The following is a 25,578-nucleotide window of genomic DNA, read 5'->3' as shown; positions in this document are numbered from 1 at the left end:
AACAATAAATTTGTGAATGTAGGGAGAGGAGAGCTCCAAAGCAGCCAGTTAACCCATGGAAAGTATACAATGCTGAGGGTAAACAGCAAACCTGTCTGGGGTATGAGTAGATTCAATTGTAGGACTTTGTGCATTGTATGCTAAAACAAGTGCCACATTTCCCAAGTACTTTTCTAGCATGATGAAGGACTTCTTCTGTGAAGAACCTTTTTTCTAGGTTCTCCTTTTCCTTTTTCCTGCTAGTGCAGGTACTGTGGAGGGACAATATCATGGCCCCAAGCACTAATATAAATCCATCCTATACAGAAACAGAGGTTGGATTGACCCTGGTCATCTGCTTCATCAAATGCTGTGATCCCCACCAGCTGCAGCAGTTTTCTTCCACTGCCTGTTTGTTGCTAAAAAACTTTGCAGAAATGGTGTTTTTGGGGAAAATGCACTGTATTTATGTGTGCAAATTGGTAATTTTGAAACACGGCAGGCTCAGCAATATTTCTCCCTGAATGTCATCCCCATGCAATGCTTCCCAGCATGGACACAGCTTGAGACCCTTTAGTCAGTGTCAGCACCATCTCCGATATTGCTCTTTTTAGTTAATTTTGAGAGCAGACAGAACAAATGTGCATCAAAGTACCCCCACATGAAAACCCAGTGCCAGGAGAGGCAGCAGGGAACAGCTATTGCCTTTCCCACCACTCGCAGTAAGTGAAGGATGCTCAGGAACAGGCTGCCTTCCCACTGCACGTGACACAAATGCATTCTTTTGTCTTCCTGACACTGGTTACCTGAAGTTTTGTTCATTTAAAAAAAAGAAACAAAAAGAGATGAAAAGAAAAGCAGATCCCTGATATCTTTTTGCATGGGAGGCTGATTTGAAATGAAGAGTAGTGAAAATAAAGCGAAGTAACTCCAGCCTTTTAGATATCGAGCCTGAGTTAATGACAGCTGATTTTCTTGGTACTCCAATACTATGATCACAGTCCCTTCTCCAGATAAAAGCAACAGAGCTTCACAAGACAAGACAACTCACCTTTCTTGAACTGCTAGTGCTTTTAGCATTAGGTAGAGGAGACAATTTTCTGGTTGAGATGAAAACCACTGAGTTGAACAAAGGTTTCTTACCGTTAAGGACAGCGCCATGCAAACAAAAGTGAACTTCTTGATGTGTGTCGCTGTGACAGTGCTGTTGGTGTTCACCAGTTTATTGCTGGGGTTATTCTAGGGCGGGAGAAAGAGATAGGGAGAATTAGCCTGGCTCCAGACAAGCGGGAGCTGCCGACACCAGGGTCATGTGCTGGACCTGACTGTCTATGCCTGCCCCTGTCTGACTTTGCTTGTTTGCTTTATAACCTGGAGCTTTCTGAGTACTTTGTACCACTACAGACCATTTTCTGCTTAAACTAACAGCAGCTGCTGCTATGGTCACTGAGGGCTGAGCAATCTCCCTACTTTTCTAAGGAATAAGTCCTATTTAACAAATTCAGCTTTGAAAAAGGTTGGTAGTTCCTTCTAAAAAAACACCACATAATTTTTTTTAACCTTAAAATTTGTAGGATGTTTTCACAGGAAAAACAGGATTTTATTTTGTTTTACCACAGATTGGTACCAAATCACCAATGCAAGCATCCTTACTGATCCAATTAGACAAGTAGGTAATATAAACAAAGCTTCTGGAACAGCTGGCTCCATTAATGCAGTTTAATGAACAGAACATAATTAGGACTATTGGATGTTCCACCTTGAACATGGGCTCTGTACTCACATGGCAGCGAAGTTTTATTTAAAACAACAAAAGCCTACTTCCAAATGTCTAATACAGCAAATGAAGCTGAAGATTTAAAATTGCCCTTGGGGAGCACATAAAACCAAACTAAATGGTCTGTGAAAGGAGAGGATGGGATATCAAAGCGGGGTACCATTAGGAGCCCTTAAGCAAGAGGCTGTTAGGTCATCTATTGCATTTACTCTGGGACTGTTTGAGATACACAAGTCTGTGCACCTGCTGATAAAACCTGTACCATCATGTACATTTATACACCCGTGATGTAGCTTGGGTAGAAGAGCAGTACCTGTCACACAGTCAGCCTCCTTTACTGGAGTTACTCATAGGAGAAACAGAACTATCGCAGACACATCTTGGGACCGGAGCACTGGGAAGAGTACATCATTCCACACACATTCAAGTGCTTGATGGAATTTTACAGTTTAAGGCTTTGCTCTGATCAGTGCAGCAATTGCACCTAGATGGCTCCACGCTCCTGCCTAAATACCTACTTGGAAGTTTGGGTGCTTGAAGATGTAGGCAGCCCAGACCTTAAAGCAGGAAGCCACTCTGTCTGACCTTTCTGGGAACAGGTTATGAAAACTCTCTGTAAATGGTTTTTCATGCATCTATTACTATTAATTGGGTTTCTGAAGAAATACTTTGCTACTGTTAGTTTTTACAGATGTGAGGATAGGCCTTGCTTACATCACTCACCAGTGTTTAAATGAACTTTTTGCTGCATGGCTCAACTTTCTAACAAGCCTAAAATAACAAAGAGGAAATAAAGCACACCCAAATGAAGCCATCCAAAAGGGCTGATAAGAAAAAGCTTTCTCATTTGTGCTTACCTCACTGCTGCTATCCCTGCCCTTGCCATACTCCACCCTTTGCTCCAACTCTTGACCACATACTCTTTGTTCATAACTCTTACACGCTGTTCAGTTCTCAGAACAAAACACTATGGAGATTCTGGAGCAAAAAGACTATCCATTCCCATCTAGTCATCAGATAAATAGCATTCACAAATCTCACAACTGGTGTTACTCTGAATCAGGGGGGCAGGGTCCATTGAGAGCAATGGCATTATCACCATATCAAACAGCATACAGAGCACAGAATTAACATATGCCTCCTCTCTTCCAGAATGTCAGTAGCAACCCTTAACCTGAATGTAACTGCTAGGCCATGAGGTTGCTTTGGACATAAAGTCTCGTAAGACTGAAGTAGGACCCTGCATCTCTCTCACAAATGTGAAGAGAGGTGATGATTTCCCTGTGAAGACAAGAATCTGACTTCTCCAATAGAGCCACTGAAGAGGGGCATCTCAGATCCCATCAGTCAGTGTGCTTCTGATGGCTATCAGCACTGCCAGCTTCCTGAATAACTGACAAAAGAAAATGGGAGTTTGCATGCAAACACACTCTTCTGGCTTCTGAAAATCACAATGGACACCTTACAGGGTCCAGAAATAAAAAGTATTTCTATCTGGACTCTTTTGAGAAAGACTTAGCTTAAAGAAACAAAGCTTTTGAAAGGCACAGTGACACAAGGTGATGCATGACTGAGGGAAAGCAATTCTCACAGCAACCTAAAAAAACCCACTGTGGGTTTCAGGTTTGGTATTTATTGTCTGAAAAGTACAGTGAAGGCATTTACACATATGGTTGCCAGGATGAGAGACCCTTTATACTGCTGCTACCTCATTCTGTACATTTTATTACAAATTGCTCTTCAAACATGGAATTAAAATTCCCATTAGTACTTTTCCAGCAGTTAGATAAACTGTATCCATCTGTGCCTTAACCTAGCATTTTCTTCCTCACATTGTTCCACAAGAGCCCTGTAAGAAGCCTTTTAACTGAAATAAACAAGAGGACAAATCATGGTCTAATCCTGTCACCACTGCAGTTGTCAGCATATCTTTCACCAGCTAAATGAGACCTGAATTTAGGAGTCTTAATTGCTGTTACTATTGCTTGGTAATAGTGCATTTGATTGTGGCTCGGATCAAGTGAGTTTAGCAGCCCCTGAGTTTCCTGTCCCAAACTATTTTTATCTTGCAGTTCATTGGGTTTGCATCTGCAGTTCCTTTTCAGTAGCATGGCCTCCGAGAAAAGCCTGCATGTGGTATTTTATCTGACAGGTCAATTTAGTTGTACACAGGCGGGTTAGGAGGTTATGACTGATTTGACTTTGTGTTGTTTTTAAATTCTCCTTGGAAATATGGTGGATGATATTAAACAGGGCTTGCTCCAGTTAAATACACTCCAGAGAAAACAAACATATTTCTCAGGAGCATTTGGAATCAGAAAGTTCAGTTACTAATAAATAAAGGGAAGGAGAGGATCTGGCATTTGAATTCTAGAGTCACAGGACAGGACTGTTCTTTGCATAACATATGGACTAGTGAGTACCAGTTATAAATCAGAGCAAAAAAAGAGACTAAACAAAATTAATTTTCGCTCTGTGCTCAGTTACAGGAACAGTCCTTGCATTCTTACATAATTACATGATTTACCAACAAAAATCTTCATAGCCTTGGTCAGCTAAGTCAGTACTACTAAAAGAGTGCATGTTATCTGTGTTAGTGTCAGTCTATGAAACACCCTTTGCTAAATATATAAAACCAAATTGAGAGATACCACAAAATCTGGAGCACAGACGTGAGCTTGCTCATTCAGTGATGACACTTTGTGAGAAATCACTTCATTACCTAAGTAGCTACCTCATAGTGAGGACTTCTTTTAATCCTTAAAAATACAGCACGTATCTATTCAAAAGGCAGCTTATTACCTTGTAACACAGAGCTAAGGTTAAAATCATAAATCAGACAACAGCTTGAAGCCACCAAAAGCCAATTAATTTTAATCAGATTTTAAGAAAACCTATCAGTGGAACAACAAACAGAGAGAACTAGGAGGACCACACATGCAAAACCCCACAAGAGGTATTTATGACAGCCCTAACAGGGACACTCACCTTGTCAAAAGCAGGGTATACTGCTCTGATCTCTGTCAGCCAGCCATAGGGCATGTGTCCCACAGGATATGTAGCTGTCAAAATCGCCACTGCCTACGAATAGAGACAGAGAAACATGAACTTCAAATCTGCAAACACTTACATAGGGTGCTACTGCCCACCAGTATCACTACATTGACCTTGACACAATGCAAAACCAGACAAGAGACTGGAAGCTTTTTCTTTCAGGAAGACTGTCAAAATGGCTGTCATTTGGCCTGGCATTTTAAGCTTATGAATTTTTTCTGTGCCATGAAGTATCCTAAGTCAGCTTGGTCATTTCACCATCGCTCTGATACTCTGAGATAATAGTTAACTTGAGCTGTGGTGCACCCCTCAGCCAGCCCAGCACCTTCCTCCCATATTGCTCCTGAGTTATTTTACCTACAGATACCTGAGCAGCAGAATGGCTTGCAGCTCACAGTAGTTTCGGATCATATTGCATAATTTCAATTAATATACATTTTACTTGGCTATTCATAAGTAAAACAGCTTTAAGTAAGACAGACAGACTACAAATCAGTGGACCTCAGTGGCTGACTGAGTTTGGACACCAATCTGACTGCTTGGGGGCAGGAGGCAGTTACAAGACAAAAAAATCTACCTCTCCCCACTTTGATGCTCATTAATGAACCCCAGACAAAAATAATTCCAGATGAACATTTTTATCATAAGAAACAATTCACTGCCTGAAATTTTAACACTAGGCCCTTTTAAACTCTCACAAGTACAGTCCAAGAGGTTTATCAAAGACATAAGCTCCCCCACATATTAAAGTATGAAAGATTTTGGTGATGTTTCTGACTGCTGAAGAAGAAGTCCCAACACATGTACTTCATGTCTTTCATATAGGAAGAGTGTTTTGGAGCTCTTCCTGTGGCTGCTTGTAAGTCTGCTGTCACTCCAAGTTTTCTAGTCCTCAGAGCTGAAGTATGGATCTGAGAACTGCCTGACTCTCTTAACTCTAGAAATCAAAGTGCTTGGGTGCCTTTTGTCTGTAGGTTCAGATGTGTTACGATTCACCTAAATTCTGATTAATTTTACAATGCAATGGTAGCATTAAGAAAGACCTTTTTTAACTACTGCTGTCTGTGTTTCACGCCTAAACTTTCAATATACATTTTCTTGATTATCTGAGTCCACTTTCCCATTATAGATATAACTGGTCTCTTTGCTTGGTTAAAAGATCTGCAGCAAGCTAATTTGTTCCCTGTGCTGTTTTAAAAGAGTGGGGAATGTAGTGATATCCACACAGAGGAAGAGACTAGCATAGATCCTTCCCTGCTAATAATAGCTTTAATAATGTTTAATGTACCTTGAAAAAGTAATTGGTTCAAATAAAACAAATTGGAATTTTAAGATAGTACCCCTTTTAATTGCACACCCTCCCATTATTGTATTTTCAGCAGAATTTCCATCTGTATGAAACCTAACTAGGTTAAATCAAGTAAGGAATATAAAAGATATTTTGCTTATTTTAATCATGAAGTCCAAAAGGACTGCAATGACACAGTACCTGTTAAAGGAAAAAGTATTTCATTACCACATTTTGTATGTTTGTATGTGAAGTATTGAAGGTTTTAGCAGAGATTTTTTTTTCCAGTATTTTTCCTCAATTGGTATGATTCCAACATATATGCATGAAAACTTTCCTAAATGTCTAGCACCTGTATTTGACAGGTAAAAAAGGCCCCTATGAAAGCCAGCACCAGAAGGAAGCCAAATCACCATAACTGTGTTGGCAGTCCAAAAAAAAGCAGTGGGAGCTGGACAGTGCAAGTGGAACTGTGGTCCTCATGAACATTTTACAGCCTAGTCCTTCACAGGGACTCCTGCCCACACTGAAAGCTGCTGCTCTTACTGAATAGGAGACCTGTAAAACTCCTGGGGAGACTGATGCTCCAGACACTGATGTTATCTGTATTGCCAGCACCTCCCCTTTCAGAGGCAATTATTTCAGAAATCAGAGAAAGTTGGAATGTGACCATTACTGTTAATGTAAACCTGCCAGCAAATCACCAGCTGTGACATTTGCAGTCATACTAGTAGCAACAAAATGGAATGGGCTAGCCATGAAATGTGATGCATCTGAAATCAAAAGTCACCAAGAAATGCAAAACTGGTCTTTGCTAACCTCTGGCTCCCCTTGTATGGAGACCACGGTCAACACATAGACTGATGCCTGAATCACACATGTAAAAGTGTTACATTTCCTAAGTTCTCTTTTCACAGCTGTTTATTCACAGTCTCTGGCACCTCCTGAGTGAGTGAAATACACAGTATCACGTATGACAAATTAGCAGCAGTTCTTTGAGTTTTTCTTTTCATTTAGTATCTTACAGCTTTGCTTATCCTGTAAGTACATGCATCTAGGCGTCCTCGCATGAAACTGGCAGCAGAAGTCCCCCAGATTTCTTAACAGAATGGGTCAGCTCGTGATGAGCATTGGTGAAGGCTCTGCATTACAATCAGAAATCTGTCTCCCAACAGCTGTAGGAGACTTACTGGAGTAATCTGAAATTCCTCAAGAGAAACGGTGCATTTCCTATCCCAACCAGGAGACAGATTTTTTTTTTTATATGTGCTTTTCTATGTCTCTACAGTGTTTTGTATGATGCACTACTGCTAACAGTAGTTTCACAGTTTGCACAGCCATAAGTTATACATGACAGGAAAGAGCAGAACATGGGACTACTGATGACTGTTCTCAAATCTCTGGGATCTGAATGCTCCAGATTATATGTACCTATGTGTAGAGCATGAAAATCTGGGATGCAAGCAATGTTCAGTGAAAAAGTTCTACTAGTCTTGTTGAGGGTGAGGTCCCACTAGACCAGGCAGAAGAGCTCATGGTGAGAGTCCAAGCAATCCTCTCTTCAAGCATAAAAAGAGCACTAAACAGAAATATACTTAAGACAATTTTTTCTTGTCAGCTTGGCCGAGAAGAGAGGCACAAAGGTAACACCATGTATCATTTGCAGTAATGGAGAGCACTGACTTTCTTACCTCTGTGGCTGCAGAACTGCCACCCAGGTCCCGGGAGACAAAAAGGTTGACAATGGGCCTACTTATTCGCTGAGTTGCCAAAATTAATGCTAAAGGCCACCAGAAGCTCAGCATTTTCCTTATTGTAGCTTCTCCCTGCAACACAGGGTAAAAAAATGAAGTCTGTTTGGAAAAAAAAAAACCATGCAGCACAGGACCACAAGCATGGAGAAAGGTATTCTGCTTTTCCCACCCATTGTCAGTTTGGTACATTCATTTCAAGAATTTTCAATGTGAGCAGCCTAAAATATTTTCAGTCATGTTAGCAATACTGATTCTAAAGAAGATGTGTCATGGATCTCGATAAATAATGCATAAGGTATCTATCTGCATAATTTGTTCTGACTACCAGACAAAGCTACATGAAAAACAATATGACATTTGAAGAAAAGGAGAAATTTTGATATCTTCTTTCATATGAACTAATATGAACTAAGGTGTTCACTTAGTTCATGCTGTGCTGTCTTACAGCTCAGTACAGAGGTCCTCAGTAGACACACCCATACCATGGGAGGCATTGTCTCACATGTGCTGTTGCTGGAATAATTTCTACCATGCCTCTTTAAGTGAAAATGTTTTTTCCTGCAGGACAGAGAGAAGGCCCTTCATGCACAGTGGTTTAATGCAGTATTATAACACAAAAAACCCCCAAGTTCAAAATTATTGAGTTTGAAAAAACACAAATATGAAGACATACCCCCATTTCAGGCCCACTTCTGTCAGGAATAACATCATGTATGTTCCTGTAGTATCCGAGGCAGAGTGTGGTACATCGCACAAGTGCTCCCATGTATAAGGACAAGATTGGGATCAAGAGAGGCTCCCTGCACTCCAAGTGACTGTGAAGCAAAATGGCTACAAAAACAACCTGCAGAGCAACCAAACAGATGATTAACAATTTGTCTGTGAGTTTCTCCAGGGCCAACACATATCCTGTCTGATTCCTACTAAGTCCATCTGAAACAACAACTTGCATGGCTCCAGCATCTATCTGACTTCAAGCCTAGAAACTTTAGTCAGGACCCCCCAGTATTTGTCATACCCACGAGAAGAACAAGAGTTAAATTCATACTCTGTGAAATGGGACTTGAAGGTTGGGCAGGCGTCAGACTAGAACCCATAAATAGGAGAAGGCTGGCATGAAAGACTGGCAAGGTCTGGCAGCAAGCACGTGGCTGAGTGTCACCCTTCCCAGGAGAATGTGCTATTCTGATACACACTGAGGCTGGAGACATGCTTCTAGGGTCAGTTTCCAAGCCCTACTGTTTTTTTTTTTTTTTTGGCAGGGGGACGGTAATGGCAATTAAAAACCCAGATGTTTTAAAGTATTCACTTCAACATTTAGGAGCAGGAAGTCTTCTGTCAACCTAATTTTCAACTTTTTCAAGTGAAATTTCACTATTTCATTATTTGCTCTTCAGCTGAGTGCCATATTAATGTAAATTAAATGGAAACTTTTGGGCTAATGAACAGCTCATAATTCAGCCTCTTAAGACTAAATGCTCAATCCATAAAATGTAAAGGAATTGATTATTATGATATTACTCTTTTTGTTAAGTACACAGCGCATCACATGCCTGTTAAATTCCAAATGACTCTGGATGGGGGGCACAACTGGAAAGCCAACTGTGCTTGGTGCTGTGAAGAGCAGACCCAAGAAAACCCTGCCAGGACATGCTGGCATTCAAGTGAGTTACAACAAATACAATACACATTGTTCAGGTGCAGGTTCTCTCCTTCATTGCTAGAGCTGTAGAAGTAGTTAAGAAAAACCACGCTCTGCAAATGTTCCTTAGGCAGGCCACAGTGCTTATGAAGGTTTGCAAAACTCCTCTTTTGAAACCTACAAAAACATTGCTTTTCAGTAAACAGAAGTGATGTCAATCATAACGAGTGTGCACATGAAGCTATCCAAGGAAAACTGGCTACTGCCTGTGCCCCTATTCCCCGTGTAGAGCACAGATGTAGTTGTAGAGTTCTGGGGTATGACAGCCACAACTTTTTGTGTTCTGGATTTGCTCTTGCTCTGTGTAGTATTCTGGTGAGAGAAGGTGACAGGTGTCTTATTCTTCACAACCCTGGCACCCCACTCACCACGTGCTGTGGAAAGGGCACGGCCAAAAATAAGAATTTGTTTCTGTATTTAGCTGCGCATGACCCGGCGTGCACCCAGGGTCACGAAACTTTGTAGGTCACATCAGAACACGAGCAGACCCTGAGGATTTAGGTAATTTACAGTAATTGGTATTATCTCTGGGGATTTAGTGCAGTACTGTAGTGGGGCAGACCTGACAAATACAGAGTAGCAACTGACTGAATGGGTCAACCTGGTTTATGGTTTCCTTATGTTTAGTGGCAGGAAAATGCTATGGAAAATTGATCTGAGTGCCACTGACTTCATATTTCCTTTGATGTTATACTGCTTTATTCTCTTTCTTATCCAGTCATTACACCATTCAGCTGGTAAGGGGGCAGTAAGTACAGCAACTGTTTACGGGTGCTGGGACTCTTAATTTCCTAATATTTTTATATGTTTTCAAAAGAGGGCTGTGTATTGGTTATTAAATGCTACAACACTGGCCATCATCAGTGTGTATGAATGTCGTTTTTTCAGTGTGCCTAATACAAAGCAACAGGACAGTTAACACCTCCCTTTTGAAAGTTCAAAAAATATTTGGTCTTCTCTGCATCACCCAGGGGAGACCCCTTCTGGTGCACTTCTGAGGCTTCACCTTTTGGAACAGTAACAAGTACTCAGAAGGTGGCTTACACTGCATTTCCCAGGATTAGACACCATGTGCAAAACTGACAGGTCAGCTGGAGAATCAAGCCTTCACTTCCAACTCAGGATTTCACTGGAACTGTGCAAAGTGCTGGGGAGAATGCACAGAGAGAGAAAGATCTCTTTCAAAGCACTCTCTCAGCCTCAGGATTGGTAGCAGCCAGTAGTCTCTTTGCCTGACCTTTCTTTTTCCTAAATGTACACATATCTATACAAAACTTGTTTCTCAGCCATTATGAAACAGGGCTGTGGAAGTGCTTGAGGACATGACCATAGCGAAACAGTTCTGGGAACTGACTTGATCCAGTCAAGTGAGACTGTTCTAAACCACAACTGTCAGCAAATAGCCTTCACACGATGAAGAAACAGTCAGAGGGCAGCACACAAGATTACTTCCTCTGGTGTCTTGCTCATGGAAGAGGGAGAAGGCACAGAGATTCCCTGTACAAGAGAGTTCCTGTTTAGGAAACCATCTGGTCCCTAACACAATGGCAAAAGTGACTTCTATGAGGAGATTTTACCTGAGCTATGACATCTGAGATGGAGGCACATCCCACCAGGAAACTGTACTTGTGTTTCAGCAGAATCCCAGCATGGGTCCATGCCTGAAAAAAGCCAGAGAAAAGTTTGGAAAGTGATTATGATATTGTGAATGATTTCAGGTCCAAGAATGCTGTTTTCTGGTTGTTATATTGTACACAATCAACCCACAAAGCTCTTTTCTACCAGCAGTACCTGGTGTCAACCTGGGCAAACATTAAGCCATTAATGCAGAGAAAGCACTGTTGCATTGAGTTTCTCATTGCTAGGCTGGCAGGGAAAACTGGAATAAATTTACAGACTGTATAGAAATTTCTGAGCACATCTTGTAAGAAATAAGCCCTTTGTAAATCAGATGGTGCATAGGATGAATTATCATAATAAATAATCTAATAAATTATCATAATAAAATAATCTAATAATCATTCACTAGCTAGATGCAGCTCTGAAGTGTAATATTCATTGGCCCACTGAGTTATACCGAGTCCTGTCTGGAAAAGAAAACTTAATGATCCAACGTTTTTATCGTACACAACTGTAAAGTGACTGTTTCAAGCAGCAAAAGTGGTGAGAAGGTGGCGGAGGCATTGCCATGAGAAGGTTATCCTTTGGCAGTTTTACACAGAGGTAAAGGTGTTAAAGAGAGTTGCCACATTTTCATCTTGTGTAGGCCACAAGCAGTGAGAATCTGGGAAGCAGCAGCTCACCCCATGTGTGGCTCTCTCGCCCAAGCATTTGAGATATACTGGACTTAGCTGTGCTTACGAAAACTGATGGTAAGAATCATCTTTTTGACAAATTTGCTTTGAGAAAATATTGAGTTTATTCCTTGTGATCTGGGAATACATGGCAAATCCAAATCTTTCACTACAAATCAGAACGAGGTCACATACAGACAACCAGTGCAGCTCATCACAAGATGACCAGTGCTTTCCAACATGCACATACTGTGACTCTAACAAGGCAGCTGAGGTTTTGGACATCTGTCATGATCTCTGGATGTTTAAAGTCCTCCCAAATGCTTTCTCCATGTAGCAGGAGATGAGCCTAGGTGTATCCAGAGTTAGTGCTTGCAAAGGACACATCTTACTTCTGCATACTTCAGTTTCCCATCAGGTAACAAAGTTTGTGAATTAGGGTCACAAAAACCATAACATTGACATCAAATTTCAGTTCTGAATCAGGCACTCACCATGGCATCCATAAAAGGGAAGGCAGCAAGATAAAGGAAGGCCCTCCGAGTTTTACTTCCCACTGATTCATCCACATGGTGCAGCTTATTAATAATGTAATACCCCAGATCACTATATGCTGTGGAGAAACAAGAATAAGAATGAAAAACAAAGGTTACATATGGACTCTTGGGTGAGGTATTCAGAAGTACCTGAAAGACTGTGATGCCTTGGAGTTCAGACACACATCCATTTAGCAAACAGCTGCAAGGGCTTCGGATATTGCAGCCTTACCAGCTGCTGTTTACAACTAAGAAGTGCTCTCATGGTTCTTTTTAAAGTAACCTTTGGCAGAGGAATGATAACAAATGGCTGGATTGGGAGATGGGTATAGTAAGTGCCACATCTGTTTGCTAAATGAACACACTGGTACTCCAGAAAATCTACTGCTCCTTCATTAAATCAAGGCTCTTTGTTAGAAAAGCTGTTTTCACCAGGTATTGTGTACTTCATGGGATATAGTGCCTTATAAATGCTGAAACCATCTATTATCACTGCATTCTCATGACATTACCTGTAAACCGGCCCAAAGCTGCAAAAGGATACTGTGATTTGTGATGGCATGCAACAAATCACACTCATTATGCCTCTCCCTTACTCTGCCTAATGACTACCTCTGCCAGGACCTGTCAGGACACTGTGTGCTTTGCTGTGCAGTCCCTAGGCAGCCTTGACCTGCCTTAGTTTCCTTATCTAGAGCCAGCACCTCAGGAGCCACAAGTCAGAAAAGGGCACCTCTGGAAATCAGGGTGTTCCCACTTCTGATCGCCAGTATGTTACTTCACTGTCTTGTTTCAACCCAAGGCAACTTTTAGTGTTGGAAAACACTCTCTTTCCAGGTCTCTCTTCCCAAAGCGTTGGGTTGAAGACAGCACAGACGTGGGGAGTCACCACATAGCTCTCTACAGAACTGCTTACAGTTCTGTTAGTATCCATGTTATCCGGCTGGTTTAAGAACCCCGGAGTCCTCCCAATAACCAGGAATAACAAAGGCTGTGACTGGAGTCTGAACTATGGAGACAAATATAATATGCAGAGTTAAATAATCAAAAACAGTTTTAACCTTTTATAAACTATGTTCTAGACCTGCACATCATTACTTGATTTCCTCTATACACTTGCAATAGCTGTTAAAAGAATGATTAGGCTGTAAGGCCGATCTCCCAAGGCAAGTAATGGCACAATTATTTGTCCCTGGGGAGCCTTACTTCAGTTCTCTCCTACTTGTGTATTTTCTAAGTCAACTATTTCAAATGTGAACATCTATCTAATTTTCCACTTACAACAACTCTATTATCTTTGTACACATCTTCATATAGGGTATTTCAGGACAGAGGTCCTCTTCATGCATGCAGGTCTCATAACTGGATTGACAAATGCTAACATTAGTCATCAAATTCAACCTTCTTAGCCTAAAACTGTCTCTCGTAACTCATAAACAGTATTTGGAAACAAGTAAAGAGGAGTTTAAGTTATCATTGTTTTGTGATGGCTTAGAGATACAGCAGCTAAATGATTAACAGAACTGAAAAGACTATTTGAGTCCAAACAAGACAGTGTAAACAAGATAGTAAAATAAAAGCAGGTGGTATGACAGCACTGTGAACAAGCATGAGCCTCATTCCAGATAACCAGGACTGCCCAAACATGCTAAAAATGTTAAAAACTCCCCCTTTCCCTATGCTGGTCCCTATCTATATGTCTTTCACCTGAACTGTGTTAGACTCACAGTCTCCAAATTCACTCAATAAATCCCAAGTTGCTTAGCCATCTTACTGAGGCACTCCCAGCCTTGTTTCCTTTTGAACAGGGTTGGGGAAGAATTTTAAAGCAGGACTCCAACCTTTCTTCAGTTTAGAGAAGGCAGTTTCGTCCCTTAACTCTTCAGGTGCTTGTTGCAGTTCAGTGAAACATTAGGTACATCCTCTTTATAGTTTTGCATGAATAGCCATGTGCCAATCTTCACTCAGTGTTTTGAAAACTCTCTGCTATGAAGGGATTTTTGCATGCTAAGTTCCTGTGGAAAGCTGCTTTTATGGCAGGGCACTACATGGATGTTTCTGAATCAACTTATTTCAGTGAAGGAGAGAAGTCTGGAAGCTCTGTGAGGCAAGCCACTTGTGAAGGTTGGATTCGTTGAGCTTTCTTTAGGTTCCATTGAGTGTGCTTTACACTTTTGCACAAAAACTTAAAAACTGCTGCAGGAAGCACGCCACCTTATCCTGCACGTAGGGACTGAGAATCATAGTCCAGGTGCTGAGGATCCTGCTCCTGGGAAGGGGCCACCTCCAGCAGCACAGTGCTAGAAGCACAGAACACTACACACGTCACCCTCCCCTGCTCTCCCTGCCCTTCACCTGCTTTAAATGAGACTTTAAAGTGTTTAGAATGTGAGTAATAAGTAACTTTTTTGCCTCTAAAGGCCAGTGAGGTTTTATTTTTTTTTATTTTTTTTTTTACTTAAAGTTTACTATCAGAGAAAAACTCAGAGAATCTGAGGGAGAGAAGCTGAACTACTCTCACTTCTAAGAAAAGGGTCGTAGTTTATTGGCAGGGCACTCTCAAGGGACTTATACCATTACAACCCATAGCACCAAATTTTTAAGATTTTTAGGGATATCAGCACTGAGCTCTGTAAGCTTCAGAGATTTTTTTTCTCCCACCATCAAAAAAAAGTTTAACTGCACTTTTTAATGTGGTTTTGGTCTTAAATTCATAATGGTTAAACTTAAAACTTTATTTTCAAAATAGTAAACTATTTCACATGTCAGTGAAAGCACACAATCGCTTTTGCTGATATCCATTAATGTTTCCAGCCTCACAAAGAAGGACTCAGCAAGCTGAGATTCACTGACAAACATACAGGCATGTGCCACTGAGCTGTGAATCAAGCAATTGCTGATGCAATTAGAACTTAACCTTGGCCAACCTTACAAACTTATTATGACGAATGGTACAAAATTAATAACACAGACAACAGAGCCAGAGACTATTACACGAATCTAAAGCAGATGGCACTTCCCACTTCTTGCATCATTTCAACTAAAACAGAGAAGTCCAAGTCCAAGACAAGCTGCCTGTTTGCTCTCCTCTAATACCTCATTTGTTTTGCTGTGTCTTAGGATCAGTTTTGCTACAGAAGTTAAGCAGGAATTCTTGCTTTTGATTTTTCCAGTTGAGACCCAGAAGGTCAAGAAATGACACTGAAAACTGTACACCTAATTGGATCTCCTGGTCCCTACACCAATTTCTCTATCAAGCCAATTACTACCACACAAACTTCAGACATTCTTAAAACAACACACTCCTGATGATGCCAGCAGTCTCAGACAAATAGCTGTACTGTAGTTATTTGGAGCTGACTGCTACTGAGCATGTCATACTTAAATCATAAAGGAAAAACTCTCAGAGGAAGTGATGCTGTTTACTTCCAGACACGGAGCTACATATGTCAAAATGAGCTTTACCAGAAAAAAAAAACCAAACCAAAAACCCCAAAAAAACCAAAGCATGATTTTGGGTTAAAGTGTGGTCTTTCTAGACACATTCCATTTACATACTTTACTGCCAGTTTTAAAAGTTAACTTGGAGACTTGAGACGTAACAAATCTATTCTGCTGCTTGTCAGAGTGATGGTTCACATGGCCAAAACTGATGCTGATCAGAGTTTCTCAGTCACAGAATATTCTGAGTTGAAACAGACACACAAGGACCATCAAGTCCAACTCTTAACTGAATGGCCTGTACAGGGATCAAACCCACAACCTTGGTGTTATTAGAACCATGCTTAATGCACTGAGATGATTTGTTCAGCTAAGTGATTTGGGAAGATAGGAAAATACAAATGTGAAAAAATAATAGCAAATCTTCATTTGGAGGTGCCACAGGGTATATAAATTTCTTCACGTCTTTGGTTAGCCTGAATTTAAAACAGAAGAGAAAGCCTCTGGTTTCGCCTTGTGAAAGCTCAGATGACCAGAGTGTTGAAGGCTGTGTGATATTTTTAATTTGCTTATAGCAATACATGAATTTAAAAAAACCAAAACAGCTTAGGAGCATCTCAATGCAGACTGATTACTGCAATCGTGTTTTTCTGTGCTCAGCTCTAGTTCCAAAATTGCATTAGTTGATTTTCCCAAATCTATCAATGAATTTTGGTATCTGAAATATCTTCATATAAGCCAACATTTCACAAGTCTCAAAATTAGCCTGTTTTAACTGAAACCCAATCACTGCTATCCAAAAATGCTTTGGTCAGGAGGTTCCTTCCTTTGTCCTGAGTACCTTGATGAGAAGAAACTGCCCCTGTTGTGGGAAAAGGGTCGGGGCAGCCAGGGAAGCATGTCACTGCTTTAGCAATGACCATGTGAAGATGCTGCAGAAGGACAAATTTTTAATGAATAAAATTTTATTTTTATTTGGGGGGGGAGGAAGAAAGCAGCAAGCCTGAATTATATTCTGATTTCTGTTCCTGTGCTGTCAGTTTTTTCCACGGCAAAATGTTTAGTATACTCCAGTCCAGTGGTCTTGTCAGAATAAGACTGGCTAAAAAAAAATAATACCTCAGCTTGTCATAACCCACTCTGTAACTCCTAGTCTCTGGAAAATTCCAGTAGTGTTACACTGGAATTGGCGGGATTACACCTATGTGTCACCTCTTATGGAGACTTTTAATGTACATGCAGTGATCATGCATGTGGGAAGTTCAAAAGTATCAGTGGAGTCGCTAGGAACTGCTGAAGTTTTCCCCTGTGCAATCCACGGCCCACGTGCAGCAGCCTGACAGGAATAAATGGGCATGAAACAAATCACTCACATGTCCTGTGCCTCCAATCTGCTACAGACTGCTGAAGGTAACCTACACTGAAGTTTACCGGTTACTAAAGCTCCAACCTTTTTCTCCTGGTGATGACAATGACCCATCATGTCATTTTTAACCAGGTGTAGTAAAAAGCAAAGAGGATCTTTTCTCAAAGTAACTGCTGCCTTATCATTTCCAGAACTACTGGGAGCTGTTCAACAGGAAATAAACTTTCTCAGTATACTATTTCTCAGTAAACTAGTGAAAAGTTGAACAAAGCTGTTCATTGCCAAATAAAATGTGCATGCCCTTCATAACACTGATGTTAAAAGGACTCGTTTAGTATGGAGGGCTTACCAGCAACACTAAGAAATGCATTATGTTAGCATAATGTTATATAAATTACTTTTCTCCTCTGTCAAGCTGGCAATTTAGTAACATGTCAAAAATATGCACAGACAGGCTTAGCATCTTGAATCCCTTTTCTTACAGCCACCAAAAAGCCAATCTCTGAAATAACAAGGCACTTTAGACCCTGTCTCCATAGTGAACTTCCCACCAAGAAACTAACTGGTGGCAGTAGCTGCCCTCGAAGTAGCCCAAGGGAAGGAAGGCAGAATACTATATTCTATTTCCAGATCACACCTGAAAGAGCAAATCCAGGAATACTGTACCAACAAGGTTTACAGGAGCATTGTGAGTGGGATGAGAATATGGTTTTGAATCCCTTTGGCCAACTTGGTTCTCAGTTGTTACTGCTACCTCTACAGGGGAGCTATAGGAGCTGCTGGTGAGGACTTTGCAGACCTTCATAAGGATGTGGTTGGGTGAGGACTTAGGGACCCAGAGCTTGCAATTGTGACTTCAAGTCGTTTAGCTCAGCCAGTCACTGGCACAGAGGATTGTGTGAGCCCCAGTGGGGAAGCAACAGTGGGGAGCTGGTGCTGAAGCAATGAAGCATGAGTCAGGTGGGTGAAACGGTCTGGTTTGATATTTTCCATGAGTAGAGGCAGCTGTTTGTGAGGAGCTGCGTGTGTAGACTGCAAATAGTCTCTATCACAGTTGGAAATGTGGTGATTCGTTGTGGTCACCGTGTTTCTACCACCACTTGTTTTCTTCCTTTTGAGTTTTGGTACTCCTTATTTCCTTGGGCTTTTTGTTTTCTGTTTCTTCCTGGGCTTTGACAGTCCACGGCACACAGACATGTCATCTTCCTTAGCCCTATATTTACGGCATGTGGAAAAAAGTCAGTCCCCTAAGTGTTATTTGTTTCTCTTTTTCATCCACCAAGCATCAGTAACCTGTATTTGTGTCTCCTGTAGATAGCCTGTGATAAGCTTGCAGCTGCTGGGGCATACTTGCAGGTCCTAGGAGGCTGCCTGTCACTGGACTCCTTCTCTTCTTCCTGCTCGGCAGGCTGTGCATCTGTGGGTCAGAGCAGAATAATCAGGACTTGAAACAGGTTCAAAGAAAACTTGGAACATAGAATTTGGCAGCATCACCCAGGCAATTGGTGCTAGAATCTGACTAACTCAATTCCCTCAGGCGCTCTGCCAGTCTCTGCTGTGGCCTTTGCATATTTTCAGGCATAGACAAGTTAAAATACCAAAAAATATTTTGCAGCCTGTCACCATAAAAAGCTGAAAGATTGTGTGCAGCCAGCCCCTTAATTCAGGACTTTAATAAAGCATGGTAAGCACAGCCTCCTTTTTTTCCTAATATCTGCAGAGGGCATTTCAGAGGTTCTGAACTCAGCAGGGCTCTACTTCCAAGCAAAGGCAAGAAATTTAGCTGACAGGTTTTCCAACCGTTGTTCCAAACACCTCCTTTCAATAAGAAGTCACACATGGAAAATCCGGTTATGTCTTTCACCTGGAAATCTGATAGTTATACTTTAAACTTTCTTAAAATCTATCCTTGCTTAAAATAAAATACTGGATGACTAGAAAATAACTTTCTATCCAGCTGGCAAAGGCAGAAACTTTGACCAGGACTGGCCGGAAAGCAAGTGAGCAACTAGAAGAGCAGCTCTGGGGTCTGAAGAAACATTCCAGGCAAAGAAATATGAGAGCCAAATGTACAAATGGCCCAAAGTTTATAACAGTGACTCAATAAAGCAGCCTCAAATGTAAACATATTTAGGAAGTGACCAATCAGTATCAGTGAATTAAATTAACTTGAATGCATGGATTCAGCTTACAAAATTAGCAACAGCTAACTCCTGACACAGAGTTGCCCTGGCTAGTGAGCCATTACTGTAAGCAGTTTTTATGACCATAACATGGAGCAAAGCTAAATAGCACAGGGCTTGCGAACCAGTGGTGGAATAAGAGATATGATGGTGAAAACAAACTGTAGTGTTTGGGAGGCACATAAAGCTGGTGAATATAGCTGGCAGCCTGTTAAAGGATAAGAGCAGGGGGCATTTGTATTTACCAGATGGATCTTATACCTACTCAGACAGGAACTGAAATAGACCTATTCTATTCTATTCTATTCTATTCTATTCTATTCTATGCTATATGATCAACTGCAGCACATGTAGCTCTTGAGATATTAACAGCCTGATAATGAATGCTGCCTCACTTCCAGGCCACTCTGAGGTTTCACAGCAATACAGGATATTGCCATTACACTTGCATTTCCCATTTTTCTGTGATGGAATGACCCCCTAATGGTGGTGATGCAATTCAATGCCACTGCCTGTGAACCAACATGTGCCTCTATGGGCTGCCACATTACCTCCTCCCTCCCACCCCTTACAATTCTCAGCTTTTTAGGATTTTACCTGCTCAATGTAGTGCACTTTCTGCTTCTTCCTCCAGCATCTCCTGTTCCTCGTTGCTGAGGTCCAGAGGTTTCAGCTCTGTAGAATGAGCCAGAAGGTGCAGAGAATCCACTGCAGTCCTTGGAGAGGACGAAGTTAAAAGTCTTCCAAGTTAAATGGCTTTTATTGCTGTGGCTGATGCTTGAGTTGATATCCCATTTTTTCAGGCTCTCAAAAACTGGCAAATCCTGTGGCTGCCTTACTTTTAATGTTCAGTTTGTGTCTGCTTGTGTATTTTCTTTGTTTCAGAGTACACTCAGGGAGTTGGTCTCAGTTTGGTATAAATTGCTCTTAGTAACCTCTTCCTCACAGATTAATTATTCAACAGAAGTGGATGATGACTAGCAGCAGTAGAGAGTACTATCAGATATTTTAATGAGGATGCTGGCACCTACCTGCTGAGAGTTTTGTACAGTGAGATAGGTAGCAAAGGAATAGTTACAGAGGGAGTACACCAACAATGCCACCAAGAACTGACAAACAGCCCTACCAAGCACACCTTGAAGTCCTGCCACATCAACCCAGCAGATACTGCTAGCTGATCATCACTACCTAAAACAGTATCACTGAGCTATTAGCTTCAGGCAACCTGTCAACCTCACCAAAGTTTTGCTCACACACCTGACTGAAAGAGATCAGCAGCATGTTTTTCTTCCAGGCAGGAGAGTCCTGTGCATGGAATCTGCTCCTGAACAACCCATCTAAAAAGCAGTAAGAATTGTGTAGATGGGCATGATACCAGCCCAAGAGATCTCATCTCTTTTGCATCTCCTGTTGTACTTACAAATGAAATATTAAGCCCACAGCTTAAGCAGTTTGAAGAGTGGCTGAGGGAAGCAAATTAAAAGTCATATTAACTAGACGTGAAGTGACCTTACCTATTAAGGTATGAAATACAGCAGCTACAGCGCCAGCCACAACCATGCACAAAACTGCTTTGGTCCTGTCTCTCTTGCTGTTCACAAACACCAGACCTACATTTTTGAAGTCACTCATTGGACCCGTGAAGAACTTCATCAGGGAGTATGCCAGCCCATAGCTGGCCAACATTTCCACAGCATCTTCCTTGACAGCAGCGATGCCCCTATTCAAGGCCTGTTGAAACACAAAAAGAGCAAATAATGTAGCGCATGTGGAAGGGTACCACACATAATCTCCTGTGTCTGGTTTCTGAAGGAACAAGCAAGTTTAGCTGTTATTTTCTTCACCCCAAGCTGGACTTTATTTCTCGGGATTCAGCAGCAGTAACTTGTGACTTGTGACACAGGCAAAATAATTTAATATAGACTAAATTCAAGTCAAGTAGACTTGAAGATAAGGTATCTATTTCTGAAGTATATAATGGAACTCCTGCTATACCAGAAGTCAGTCTCTTTCCTTTTTAAAGTAATTTTATGACCTGCTAAAAGTCATGGATAATACAAAATCACTGAAATACTGCTTAGAGGTTTCAGCCATGATTTCAACAGAGCACAGTCCTTGCAGGTCATCTTTACAGGTAAAAGCTCTGACATATGCTCAAAGTTGAGGAGCTAAAAAGCTTTTTCCGTGTAACAAGCTTCTCACAACATCCCATGTAATTGTTGTGAATAGCTGATATTAGTCCATGACTTTCATTATGAAATGAGGCCAAACATGCATGTGATTAAACATAACTGACCTTCTTTCATGTAGTTGACATATATATATTTGTGTATATATGAATTTGTGTGTTTGTGTTTGATACCATATTCATTTATATCTCCTTGTAAGAAATTTAAAAAGAAATACAGCCCATGTCTTTCAAGACATATTCAGGTACAACAACTAACTTACGAATTAATTCTAGTCTGTGTTTAGGAAATGTCTGCCAATGAATCACTGAGAATTAGATGGATTATTTTTATAACTAAGGTGAACTATATAAAAGATGTGTAACATTCCTTCAGATTCCAGCTTGAACCAAAATGCCTCTAAAGTATTGAATAAAAATGACAGAATGATAAATTTTATCTGCTGTGTGACAGCATCAATCATCTGGTACACGCAGCAAACTGTTAAAACAATATTAAATTCAAAAAGCATGAAGGATGAAATATGATTTGTTTTAACAAGTATTTAGTTCCTGTGGGTTACAGCTGATGTTTGCTGACAGGGCCATGGCAATGAAGCCAACCAGGAACATCTCGCCAAGCCACCACCCAAACCTCACTCTATCCACTTATATATATTAGCAGTTCTAATACCACTTTATCTTGAGCAAACCAGGTAGAGTATCATCAGGTAATTGTGGTGAAGTCCTTCCATTGCAAATGTAAGCATAGTCTTTTTGTTGCAGTTGTTTGACTTTATTTTCCCTTCCAGAGATCATACAAGCAAGAATTCCCATTGACTTGAAACAAACCTGCATCCCTGAAGTAGAAATGAGCATTTTTCCTGTTTTTATCACTCTTTCTATAAAACATTCTTAATTTTTGAAAATAAAGCTGCACTGTCAACATAGCAAAAAGCTGTAGAAAATACCAACTTTCCCACCCTTGATATCTGCCAAATCTCTCTGTTTTAATGTGCTCTGACCTGAATGCCTGAGGCTAATGTTTTCATCTGTCTTGTTCCAGTTTGCTCCTTCCTGAAAACACCATGTGTTAGATGTGGAATAGCTGCAGCTGCTATGTGTAACTTTTCCTGGGATATAGATAATTCCATATATTACATTGATGTAAGTTCAAATTTTATTAAATCTGCTGATGCCCAAAGCACTAGTGTGTGCACAAAACTGCATTGAAACAACTTGTGGAAGACTATAGCCTCTGAAATGAATAGTCAAGTGTAGTTGTCTTTTGTGATGATACTTGTGATGGTGAAGTAATCAGTATCAAGGTGTATACAGGGTTACAATCTTCTAATTTAAACTTGCTGAAAAGATGCTGAATCTCCCAAATGCTGTTGCCAATATTAGACAAATGGCCTTAAATTATGCCAAAGAAAAGGTTCCTTGATCATGACTCTCCCCCCTCTCTGTTCTTCTGTCAAGACTGAAATATTTCTGGCAGCATCAATTTAAAGAGAAACAGCTAACCAGTGTCAGGCAGGCTAGTTTAAAAACTTCTCATCACATGCAAACAGCTGAATTATTTCCAGCAGTTTCACAAGCACAAGTGCTTCCTTCCTGCTTTGTACAACTAGAGAATACCAGAGTCTGTGGAGGATGGTAATCCACCTCTGACAAGGTCATGGGATAAACATGGCTTTAAGAAATAACATTTTGTCAAGAGGCATGGCACTACGATCCCTCTGCAGAGAGAGAAATCTTTGCCTAGCACAGACCTCATGCCAGTGAAAACAGCTCCATATGACTTTGGCCCTGGGGTAACTAAGATTTTCCATCTAAGTAGGACAGACAGAAAGACTTGAACACTCCTCTTTCTCTCCCTCTCTGGTTTTCTCTTTTGAATGAACAAATGACAGCCAAGTAGATAACTTCTGAGTAATCTTCCCTGGAGACACCCTGTGTACCAGGTAAGGTAAACTGGCAAAATCCAAAAGGGACTTTTGTGAGAGATATGTTGCCATTAGTTTTTACTCCTGTGGAACGTGTGGCTGACATGATGAAATACTCCAAAGGCTAGCCCTGAAAAAGTAATCCTTCTAAATGCTTCTTTGGAAAGATCCTTAGGAAATTAACAGTCAATAGGGCTGGGTTTAGGGATGGCTAACTTCTGTAGCCTTTTCTTTTTTCACTTTAAGATGACAATGTAAAAGACTCTTCATCCTCAACTCTCAAAATCCTTATGAAAATTTGCATAGATTTTCTACCTCATGTATTTCCAAATCTTTTTGTTGCTGAAGCTGCTGATGTCATATTTGATATCCTAAAATTCACAAGAAATCCCAGATAACTGATAAAGCTGCTTTTGTGTGCAATATAAAAGGCACAGACACTTGATCTTTCATAGCATGCCAGCCATGCAGTTGGTAATCTTCCAGTCTAATTTCCTGTTAGATTTCCAATTAAATCTTTCATAAAGGAAGGCAATATAAACCAGGGCAAGGTTTCCATTTTTTAATCTGACTCTATTTTGTACGCTTTTTGTGAACAGAAATCAATAATGAAAGTTCATCAGTAGCATCTGTATCACAAGAAAGCATACCTCTGCAAAGATTTGTGTAGCTTGTTGGTGAAGTCACACAGAACTAGGTAGCAATAATATTAATGACAATATTTAGCACAGCATGTTAGCTTGATCCTATGTATTTCAGATGTCATCCAATTTTGAACTGGCTTATTCACACATTTTTGATGGGATAGCCAGGAACACCAGATGCTGGAAGACAGACTGTTGGTGGCATCACCTTCTCCTGAGTTCTTAGTGAACCACTAGCCTAATACAGCAGTAGGTGAAAATGTCACAGTAAAGTGCAATTCATCAAATGTGATTAAAACAAAGCCACAGATATTGCTGACCCTTCCTTTAGAAAAAACAGAAAAAATCCTACAGAACACTTCCAGGCAGAGCAGAATCTGGTAGACACATGGACAGGTTAGCTGAAATAAGTCATATTCCTAAAATACTTCTCAAAAACGCAGGCACCAAGATATACAGTTCCTTCTATGCAATGTCTTCTATAATACATTTGTTATCACTGGAAAGATGAAATCTTTACTAGAGGACCTGCTAACAACCCTTTGAACCTTTTCTTATGAGTAATTGTGTGCTGTCTTTAACGTTCACAAAAATCAGAGAGGACTAGCACTTTTAAATTCCCATCCAAAAGATTCAAGTCAGAGGAATATCAAATACACTGAACATTGCAAGCCAGCAACCACATCTTTACAATTGGGTACTGCAGCTGGCTGGCTTCAGCCTCTTAGAAGGAACATATGAGACCTCTATCAAATTTCTAATAAATGCATAATGGATGAATCCAACAAACCTTTGCATGCAAAGGCAGTGATTTGAAAAGCAACAGTTGTGAGAAAAATGTCAAAGGTCTAACTTGTCCTATTTTGCATGAACTTTTAGCACTATTCACTAATGCTGGCAGAAAAGGTTTGGTTCCAATCTAGGGCTACACACCTCTGTTGCCAAAAATTCAAAGGCTGTCTCTTAAGCTGGCTCAATAGAGTTTGACCATTTGACCATGATCCTCCCTTCCCAGAGACTACTGGATGACTGATATTTTACTTTGTATTGGTTTAGAAGTAAAAAAAAAAATTTAAAATCCACCAAGAAAGCAACATCTATTGCAGAAGTTTTCTTCCGCTTTTAGAACTGTTTTATTACCGACATACTACCTACATTTCACTGGCCTGTATCTAACTAGACAGGCACATTTTCTACTTCACTTGAAGTTAACTACTGACTGTGCAGTCAATACTTGACCCCAGTGCATGTGTTTTAAACAGGAGCAAGTAAAATCCAAGAAATGTAATTCTTGTCAATGCTCAATTTTGCTTATCCCAGAAAAGCAGAATGTGACCTACTGGAAGCTGGCATGTTCTTGCGGCTTGTTTGAAACTGGGATTCTGCCTGAGATGTTTTCAAGTCTGTTCAGGCTAGTTATCTACTTACAGGTGACATCAAAAAC

At 40.6% G+C, this 25,578-nt stretch overlaps 1 protein-coding gene across 1 annotated transcript in view; it reads right to left on the bottom strand.

Moving 5' to 3' along the window:
- ANKH (ANKH inorganic pyrophosphate transport regulator) overlaps positions 1-25,280 on the bottom strand; it is a 56,352-nt gene extending 31,072 nt beyond the window's left edge. The window contains exons 1-8 of the mRNA XM_042048650.1: positions 25,275-25,280; positions 20,889-21,180; positions 12,343-12,461; positions 11,132-11,215; positions 8,526-8,696; positions 7,790-7,924; positions 4,745-4,837; positions 1,123-1,218 (exon numbers count right to left, since the gene is read on the bottom strand). Of these exons, the coding sequence (XP_041904584.1) occupies positions 1,123-1,218; positions 4,745-4,837; positions 7,790-7,924; positions 8,526-8,696; positions 11,132-11,215; positions 12,343-12,461; positions 20,889-21,180; positions 25,275-25,280 (996 nt within the window). The remainder of the gene's footprint in view (positions 1-1,122; positions 1,219-4,744; positions 4,838-7,789; positions 7,925-8,525; positions 8,697-11,131; positions 11,216-12,342; positions 12,462-20,888; positions 21,181-25,274) is intronic.
- Positions 25,281-25,578: the final 298 nt, after the last annotated feature.

Source organism: Corvus kubaryi, unplaced genomic scaffold, assembly GCF_017639235.1.
Source record: "Corvus kubaryi isolate FWS band 111438036 unplaced genomic scaffold, C.kubaryi_AGA036_p1.0 68, whole genome shotgun sequence".
Classification (NCBI taxonomy): domain Eukaryota; kingdom Metazoa; phylum Chordata; class Aves; order Passeriformes; family Corvidae; genus Corvus; species Corvus kubaryi.
Note: the sequence above shows the minus strand (reverse complement) of the source record. Positions and strands in the feature narration are given on the sequence as shown.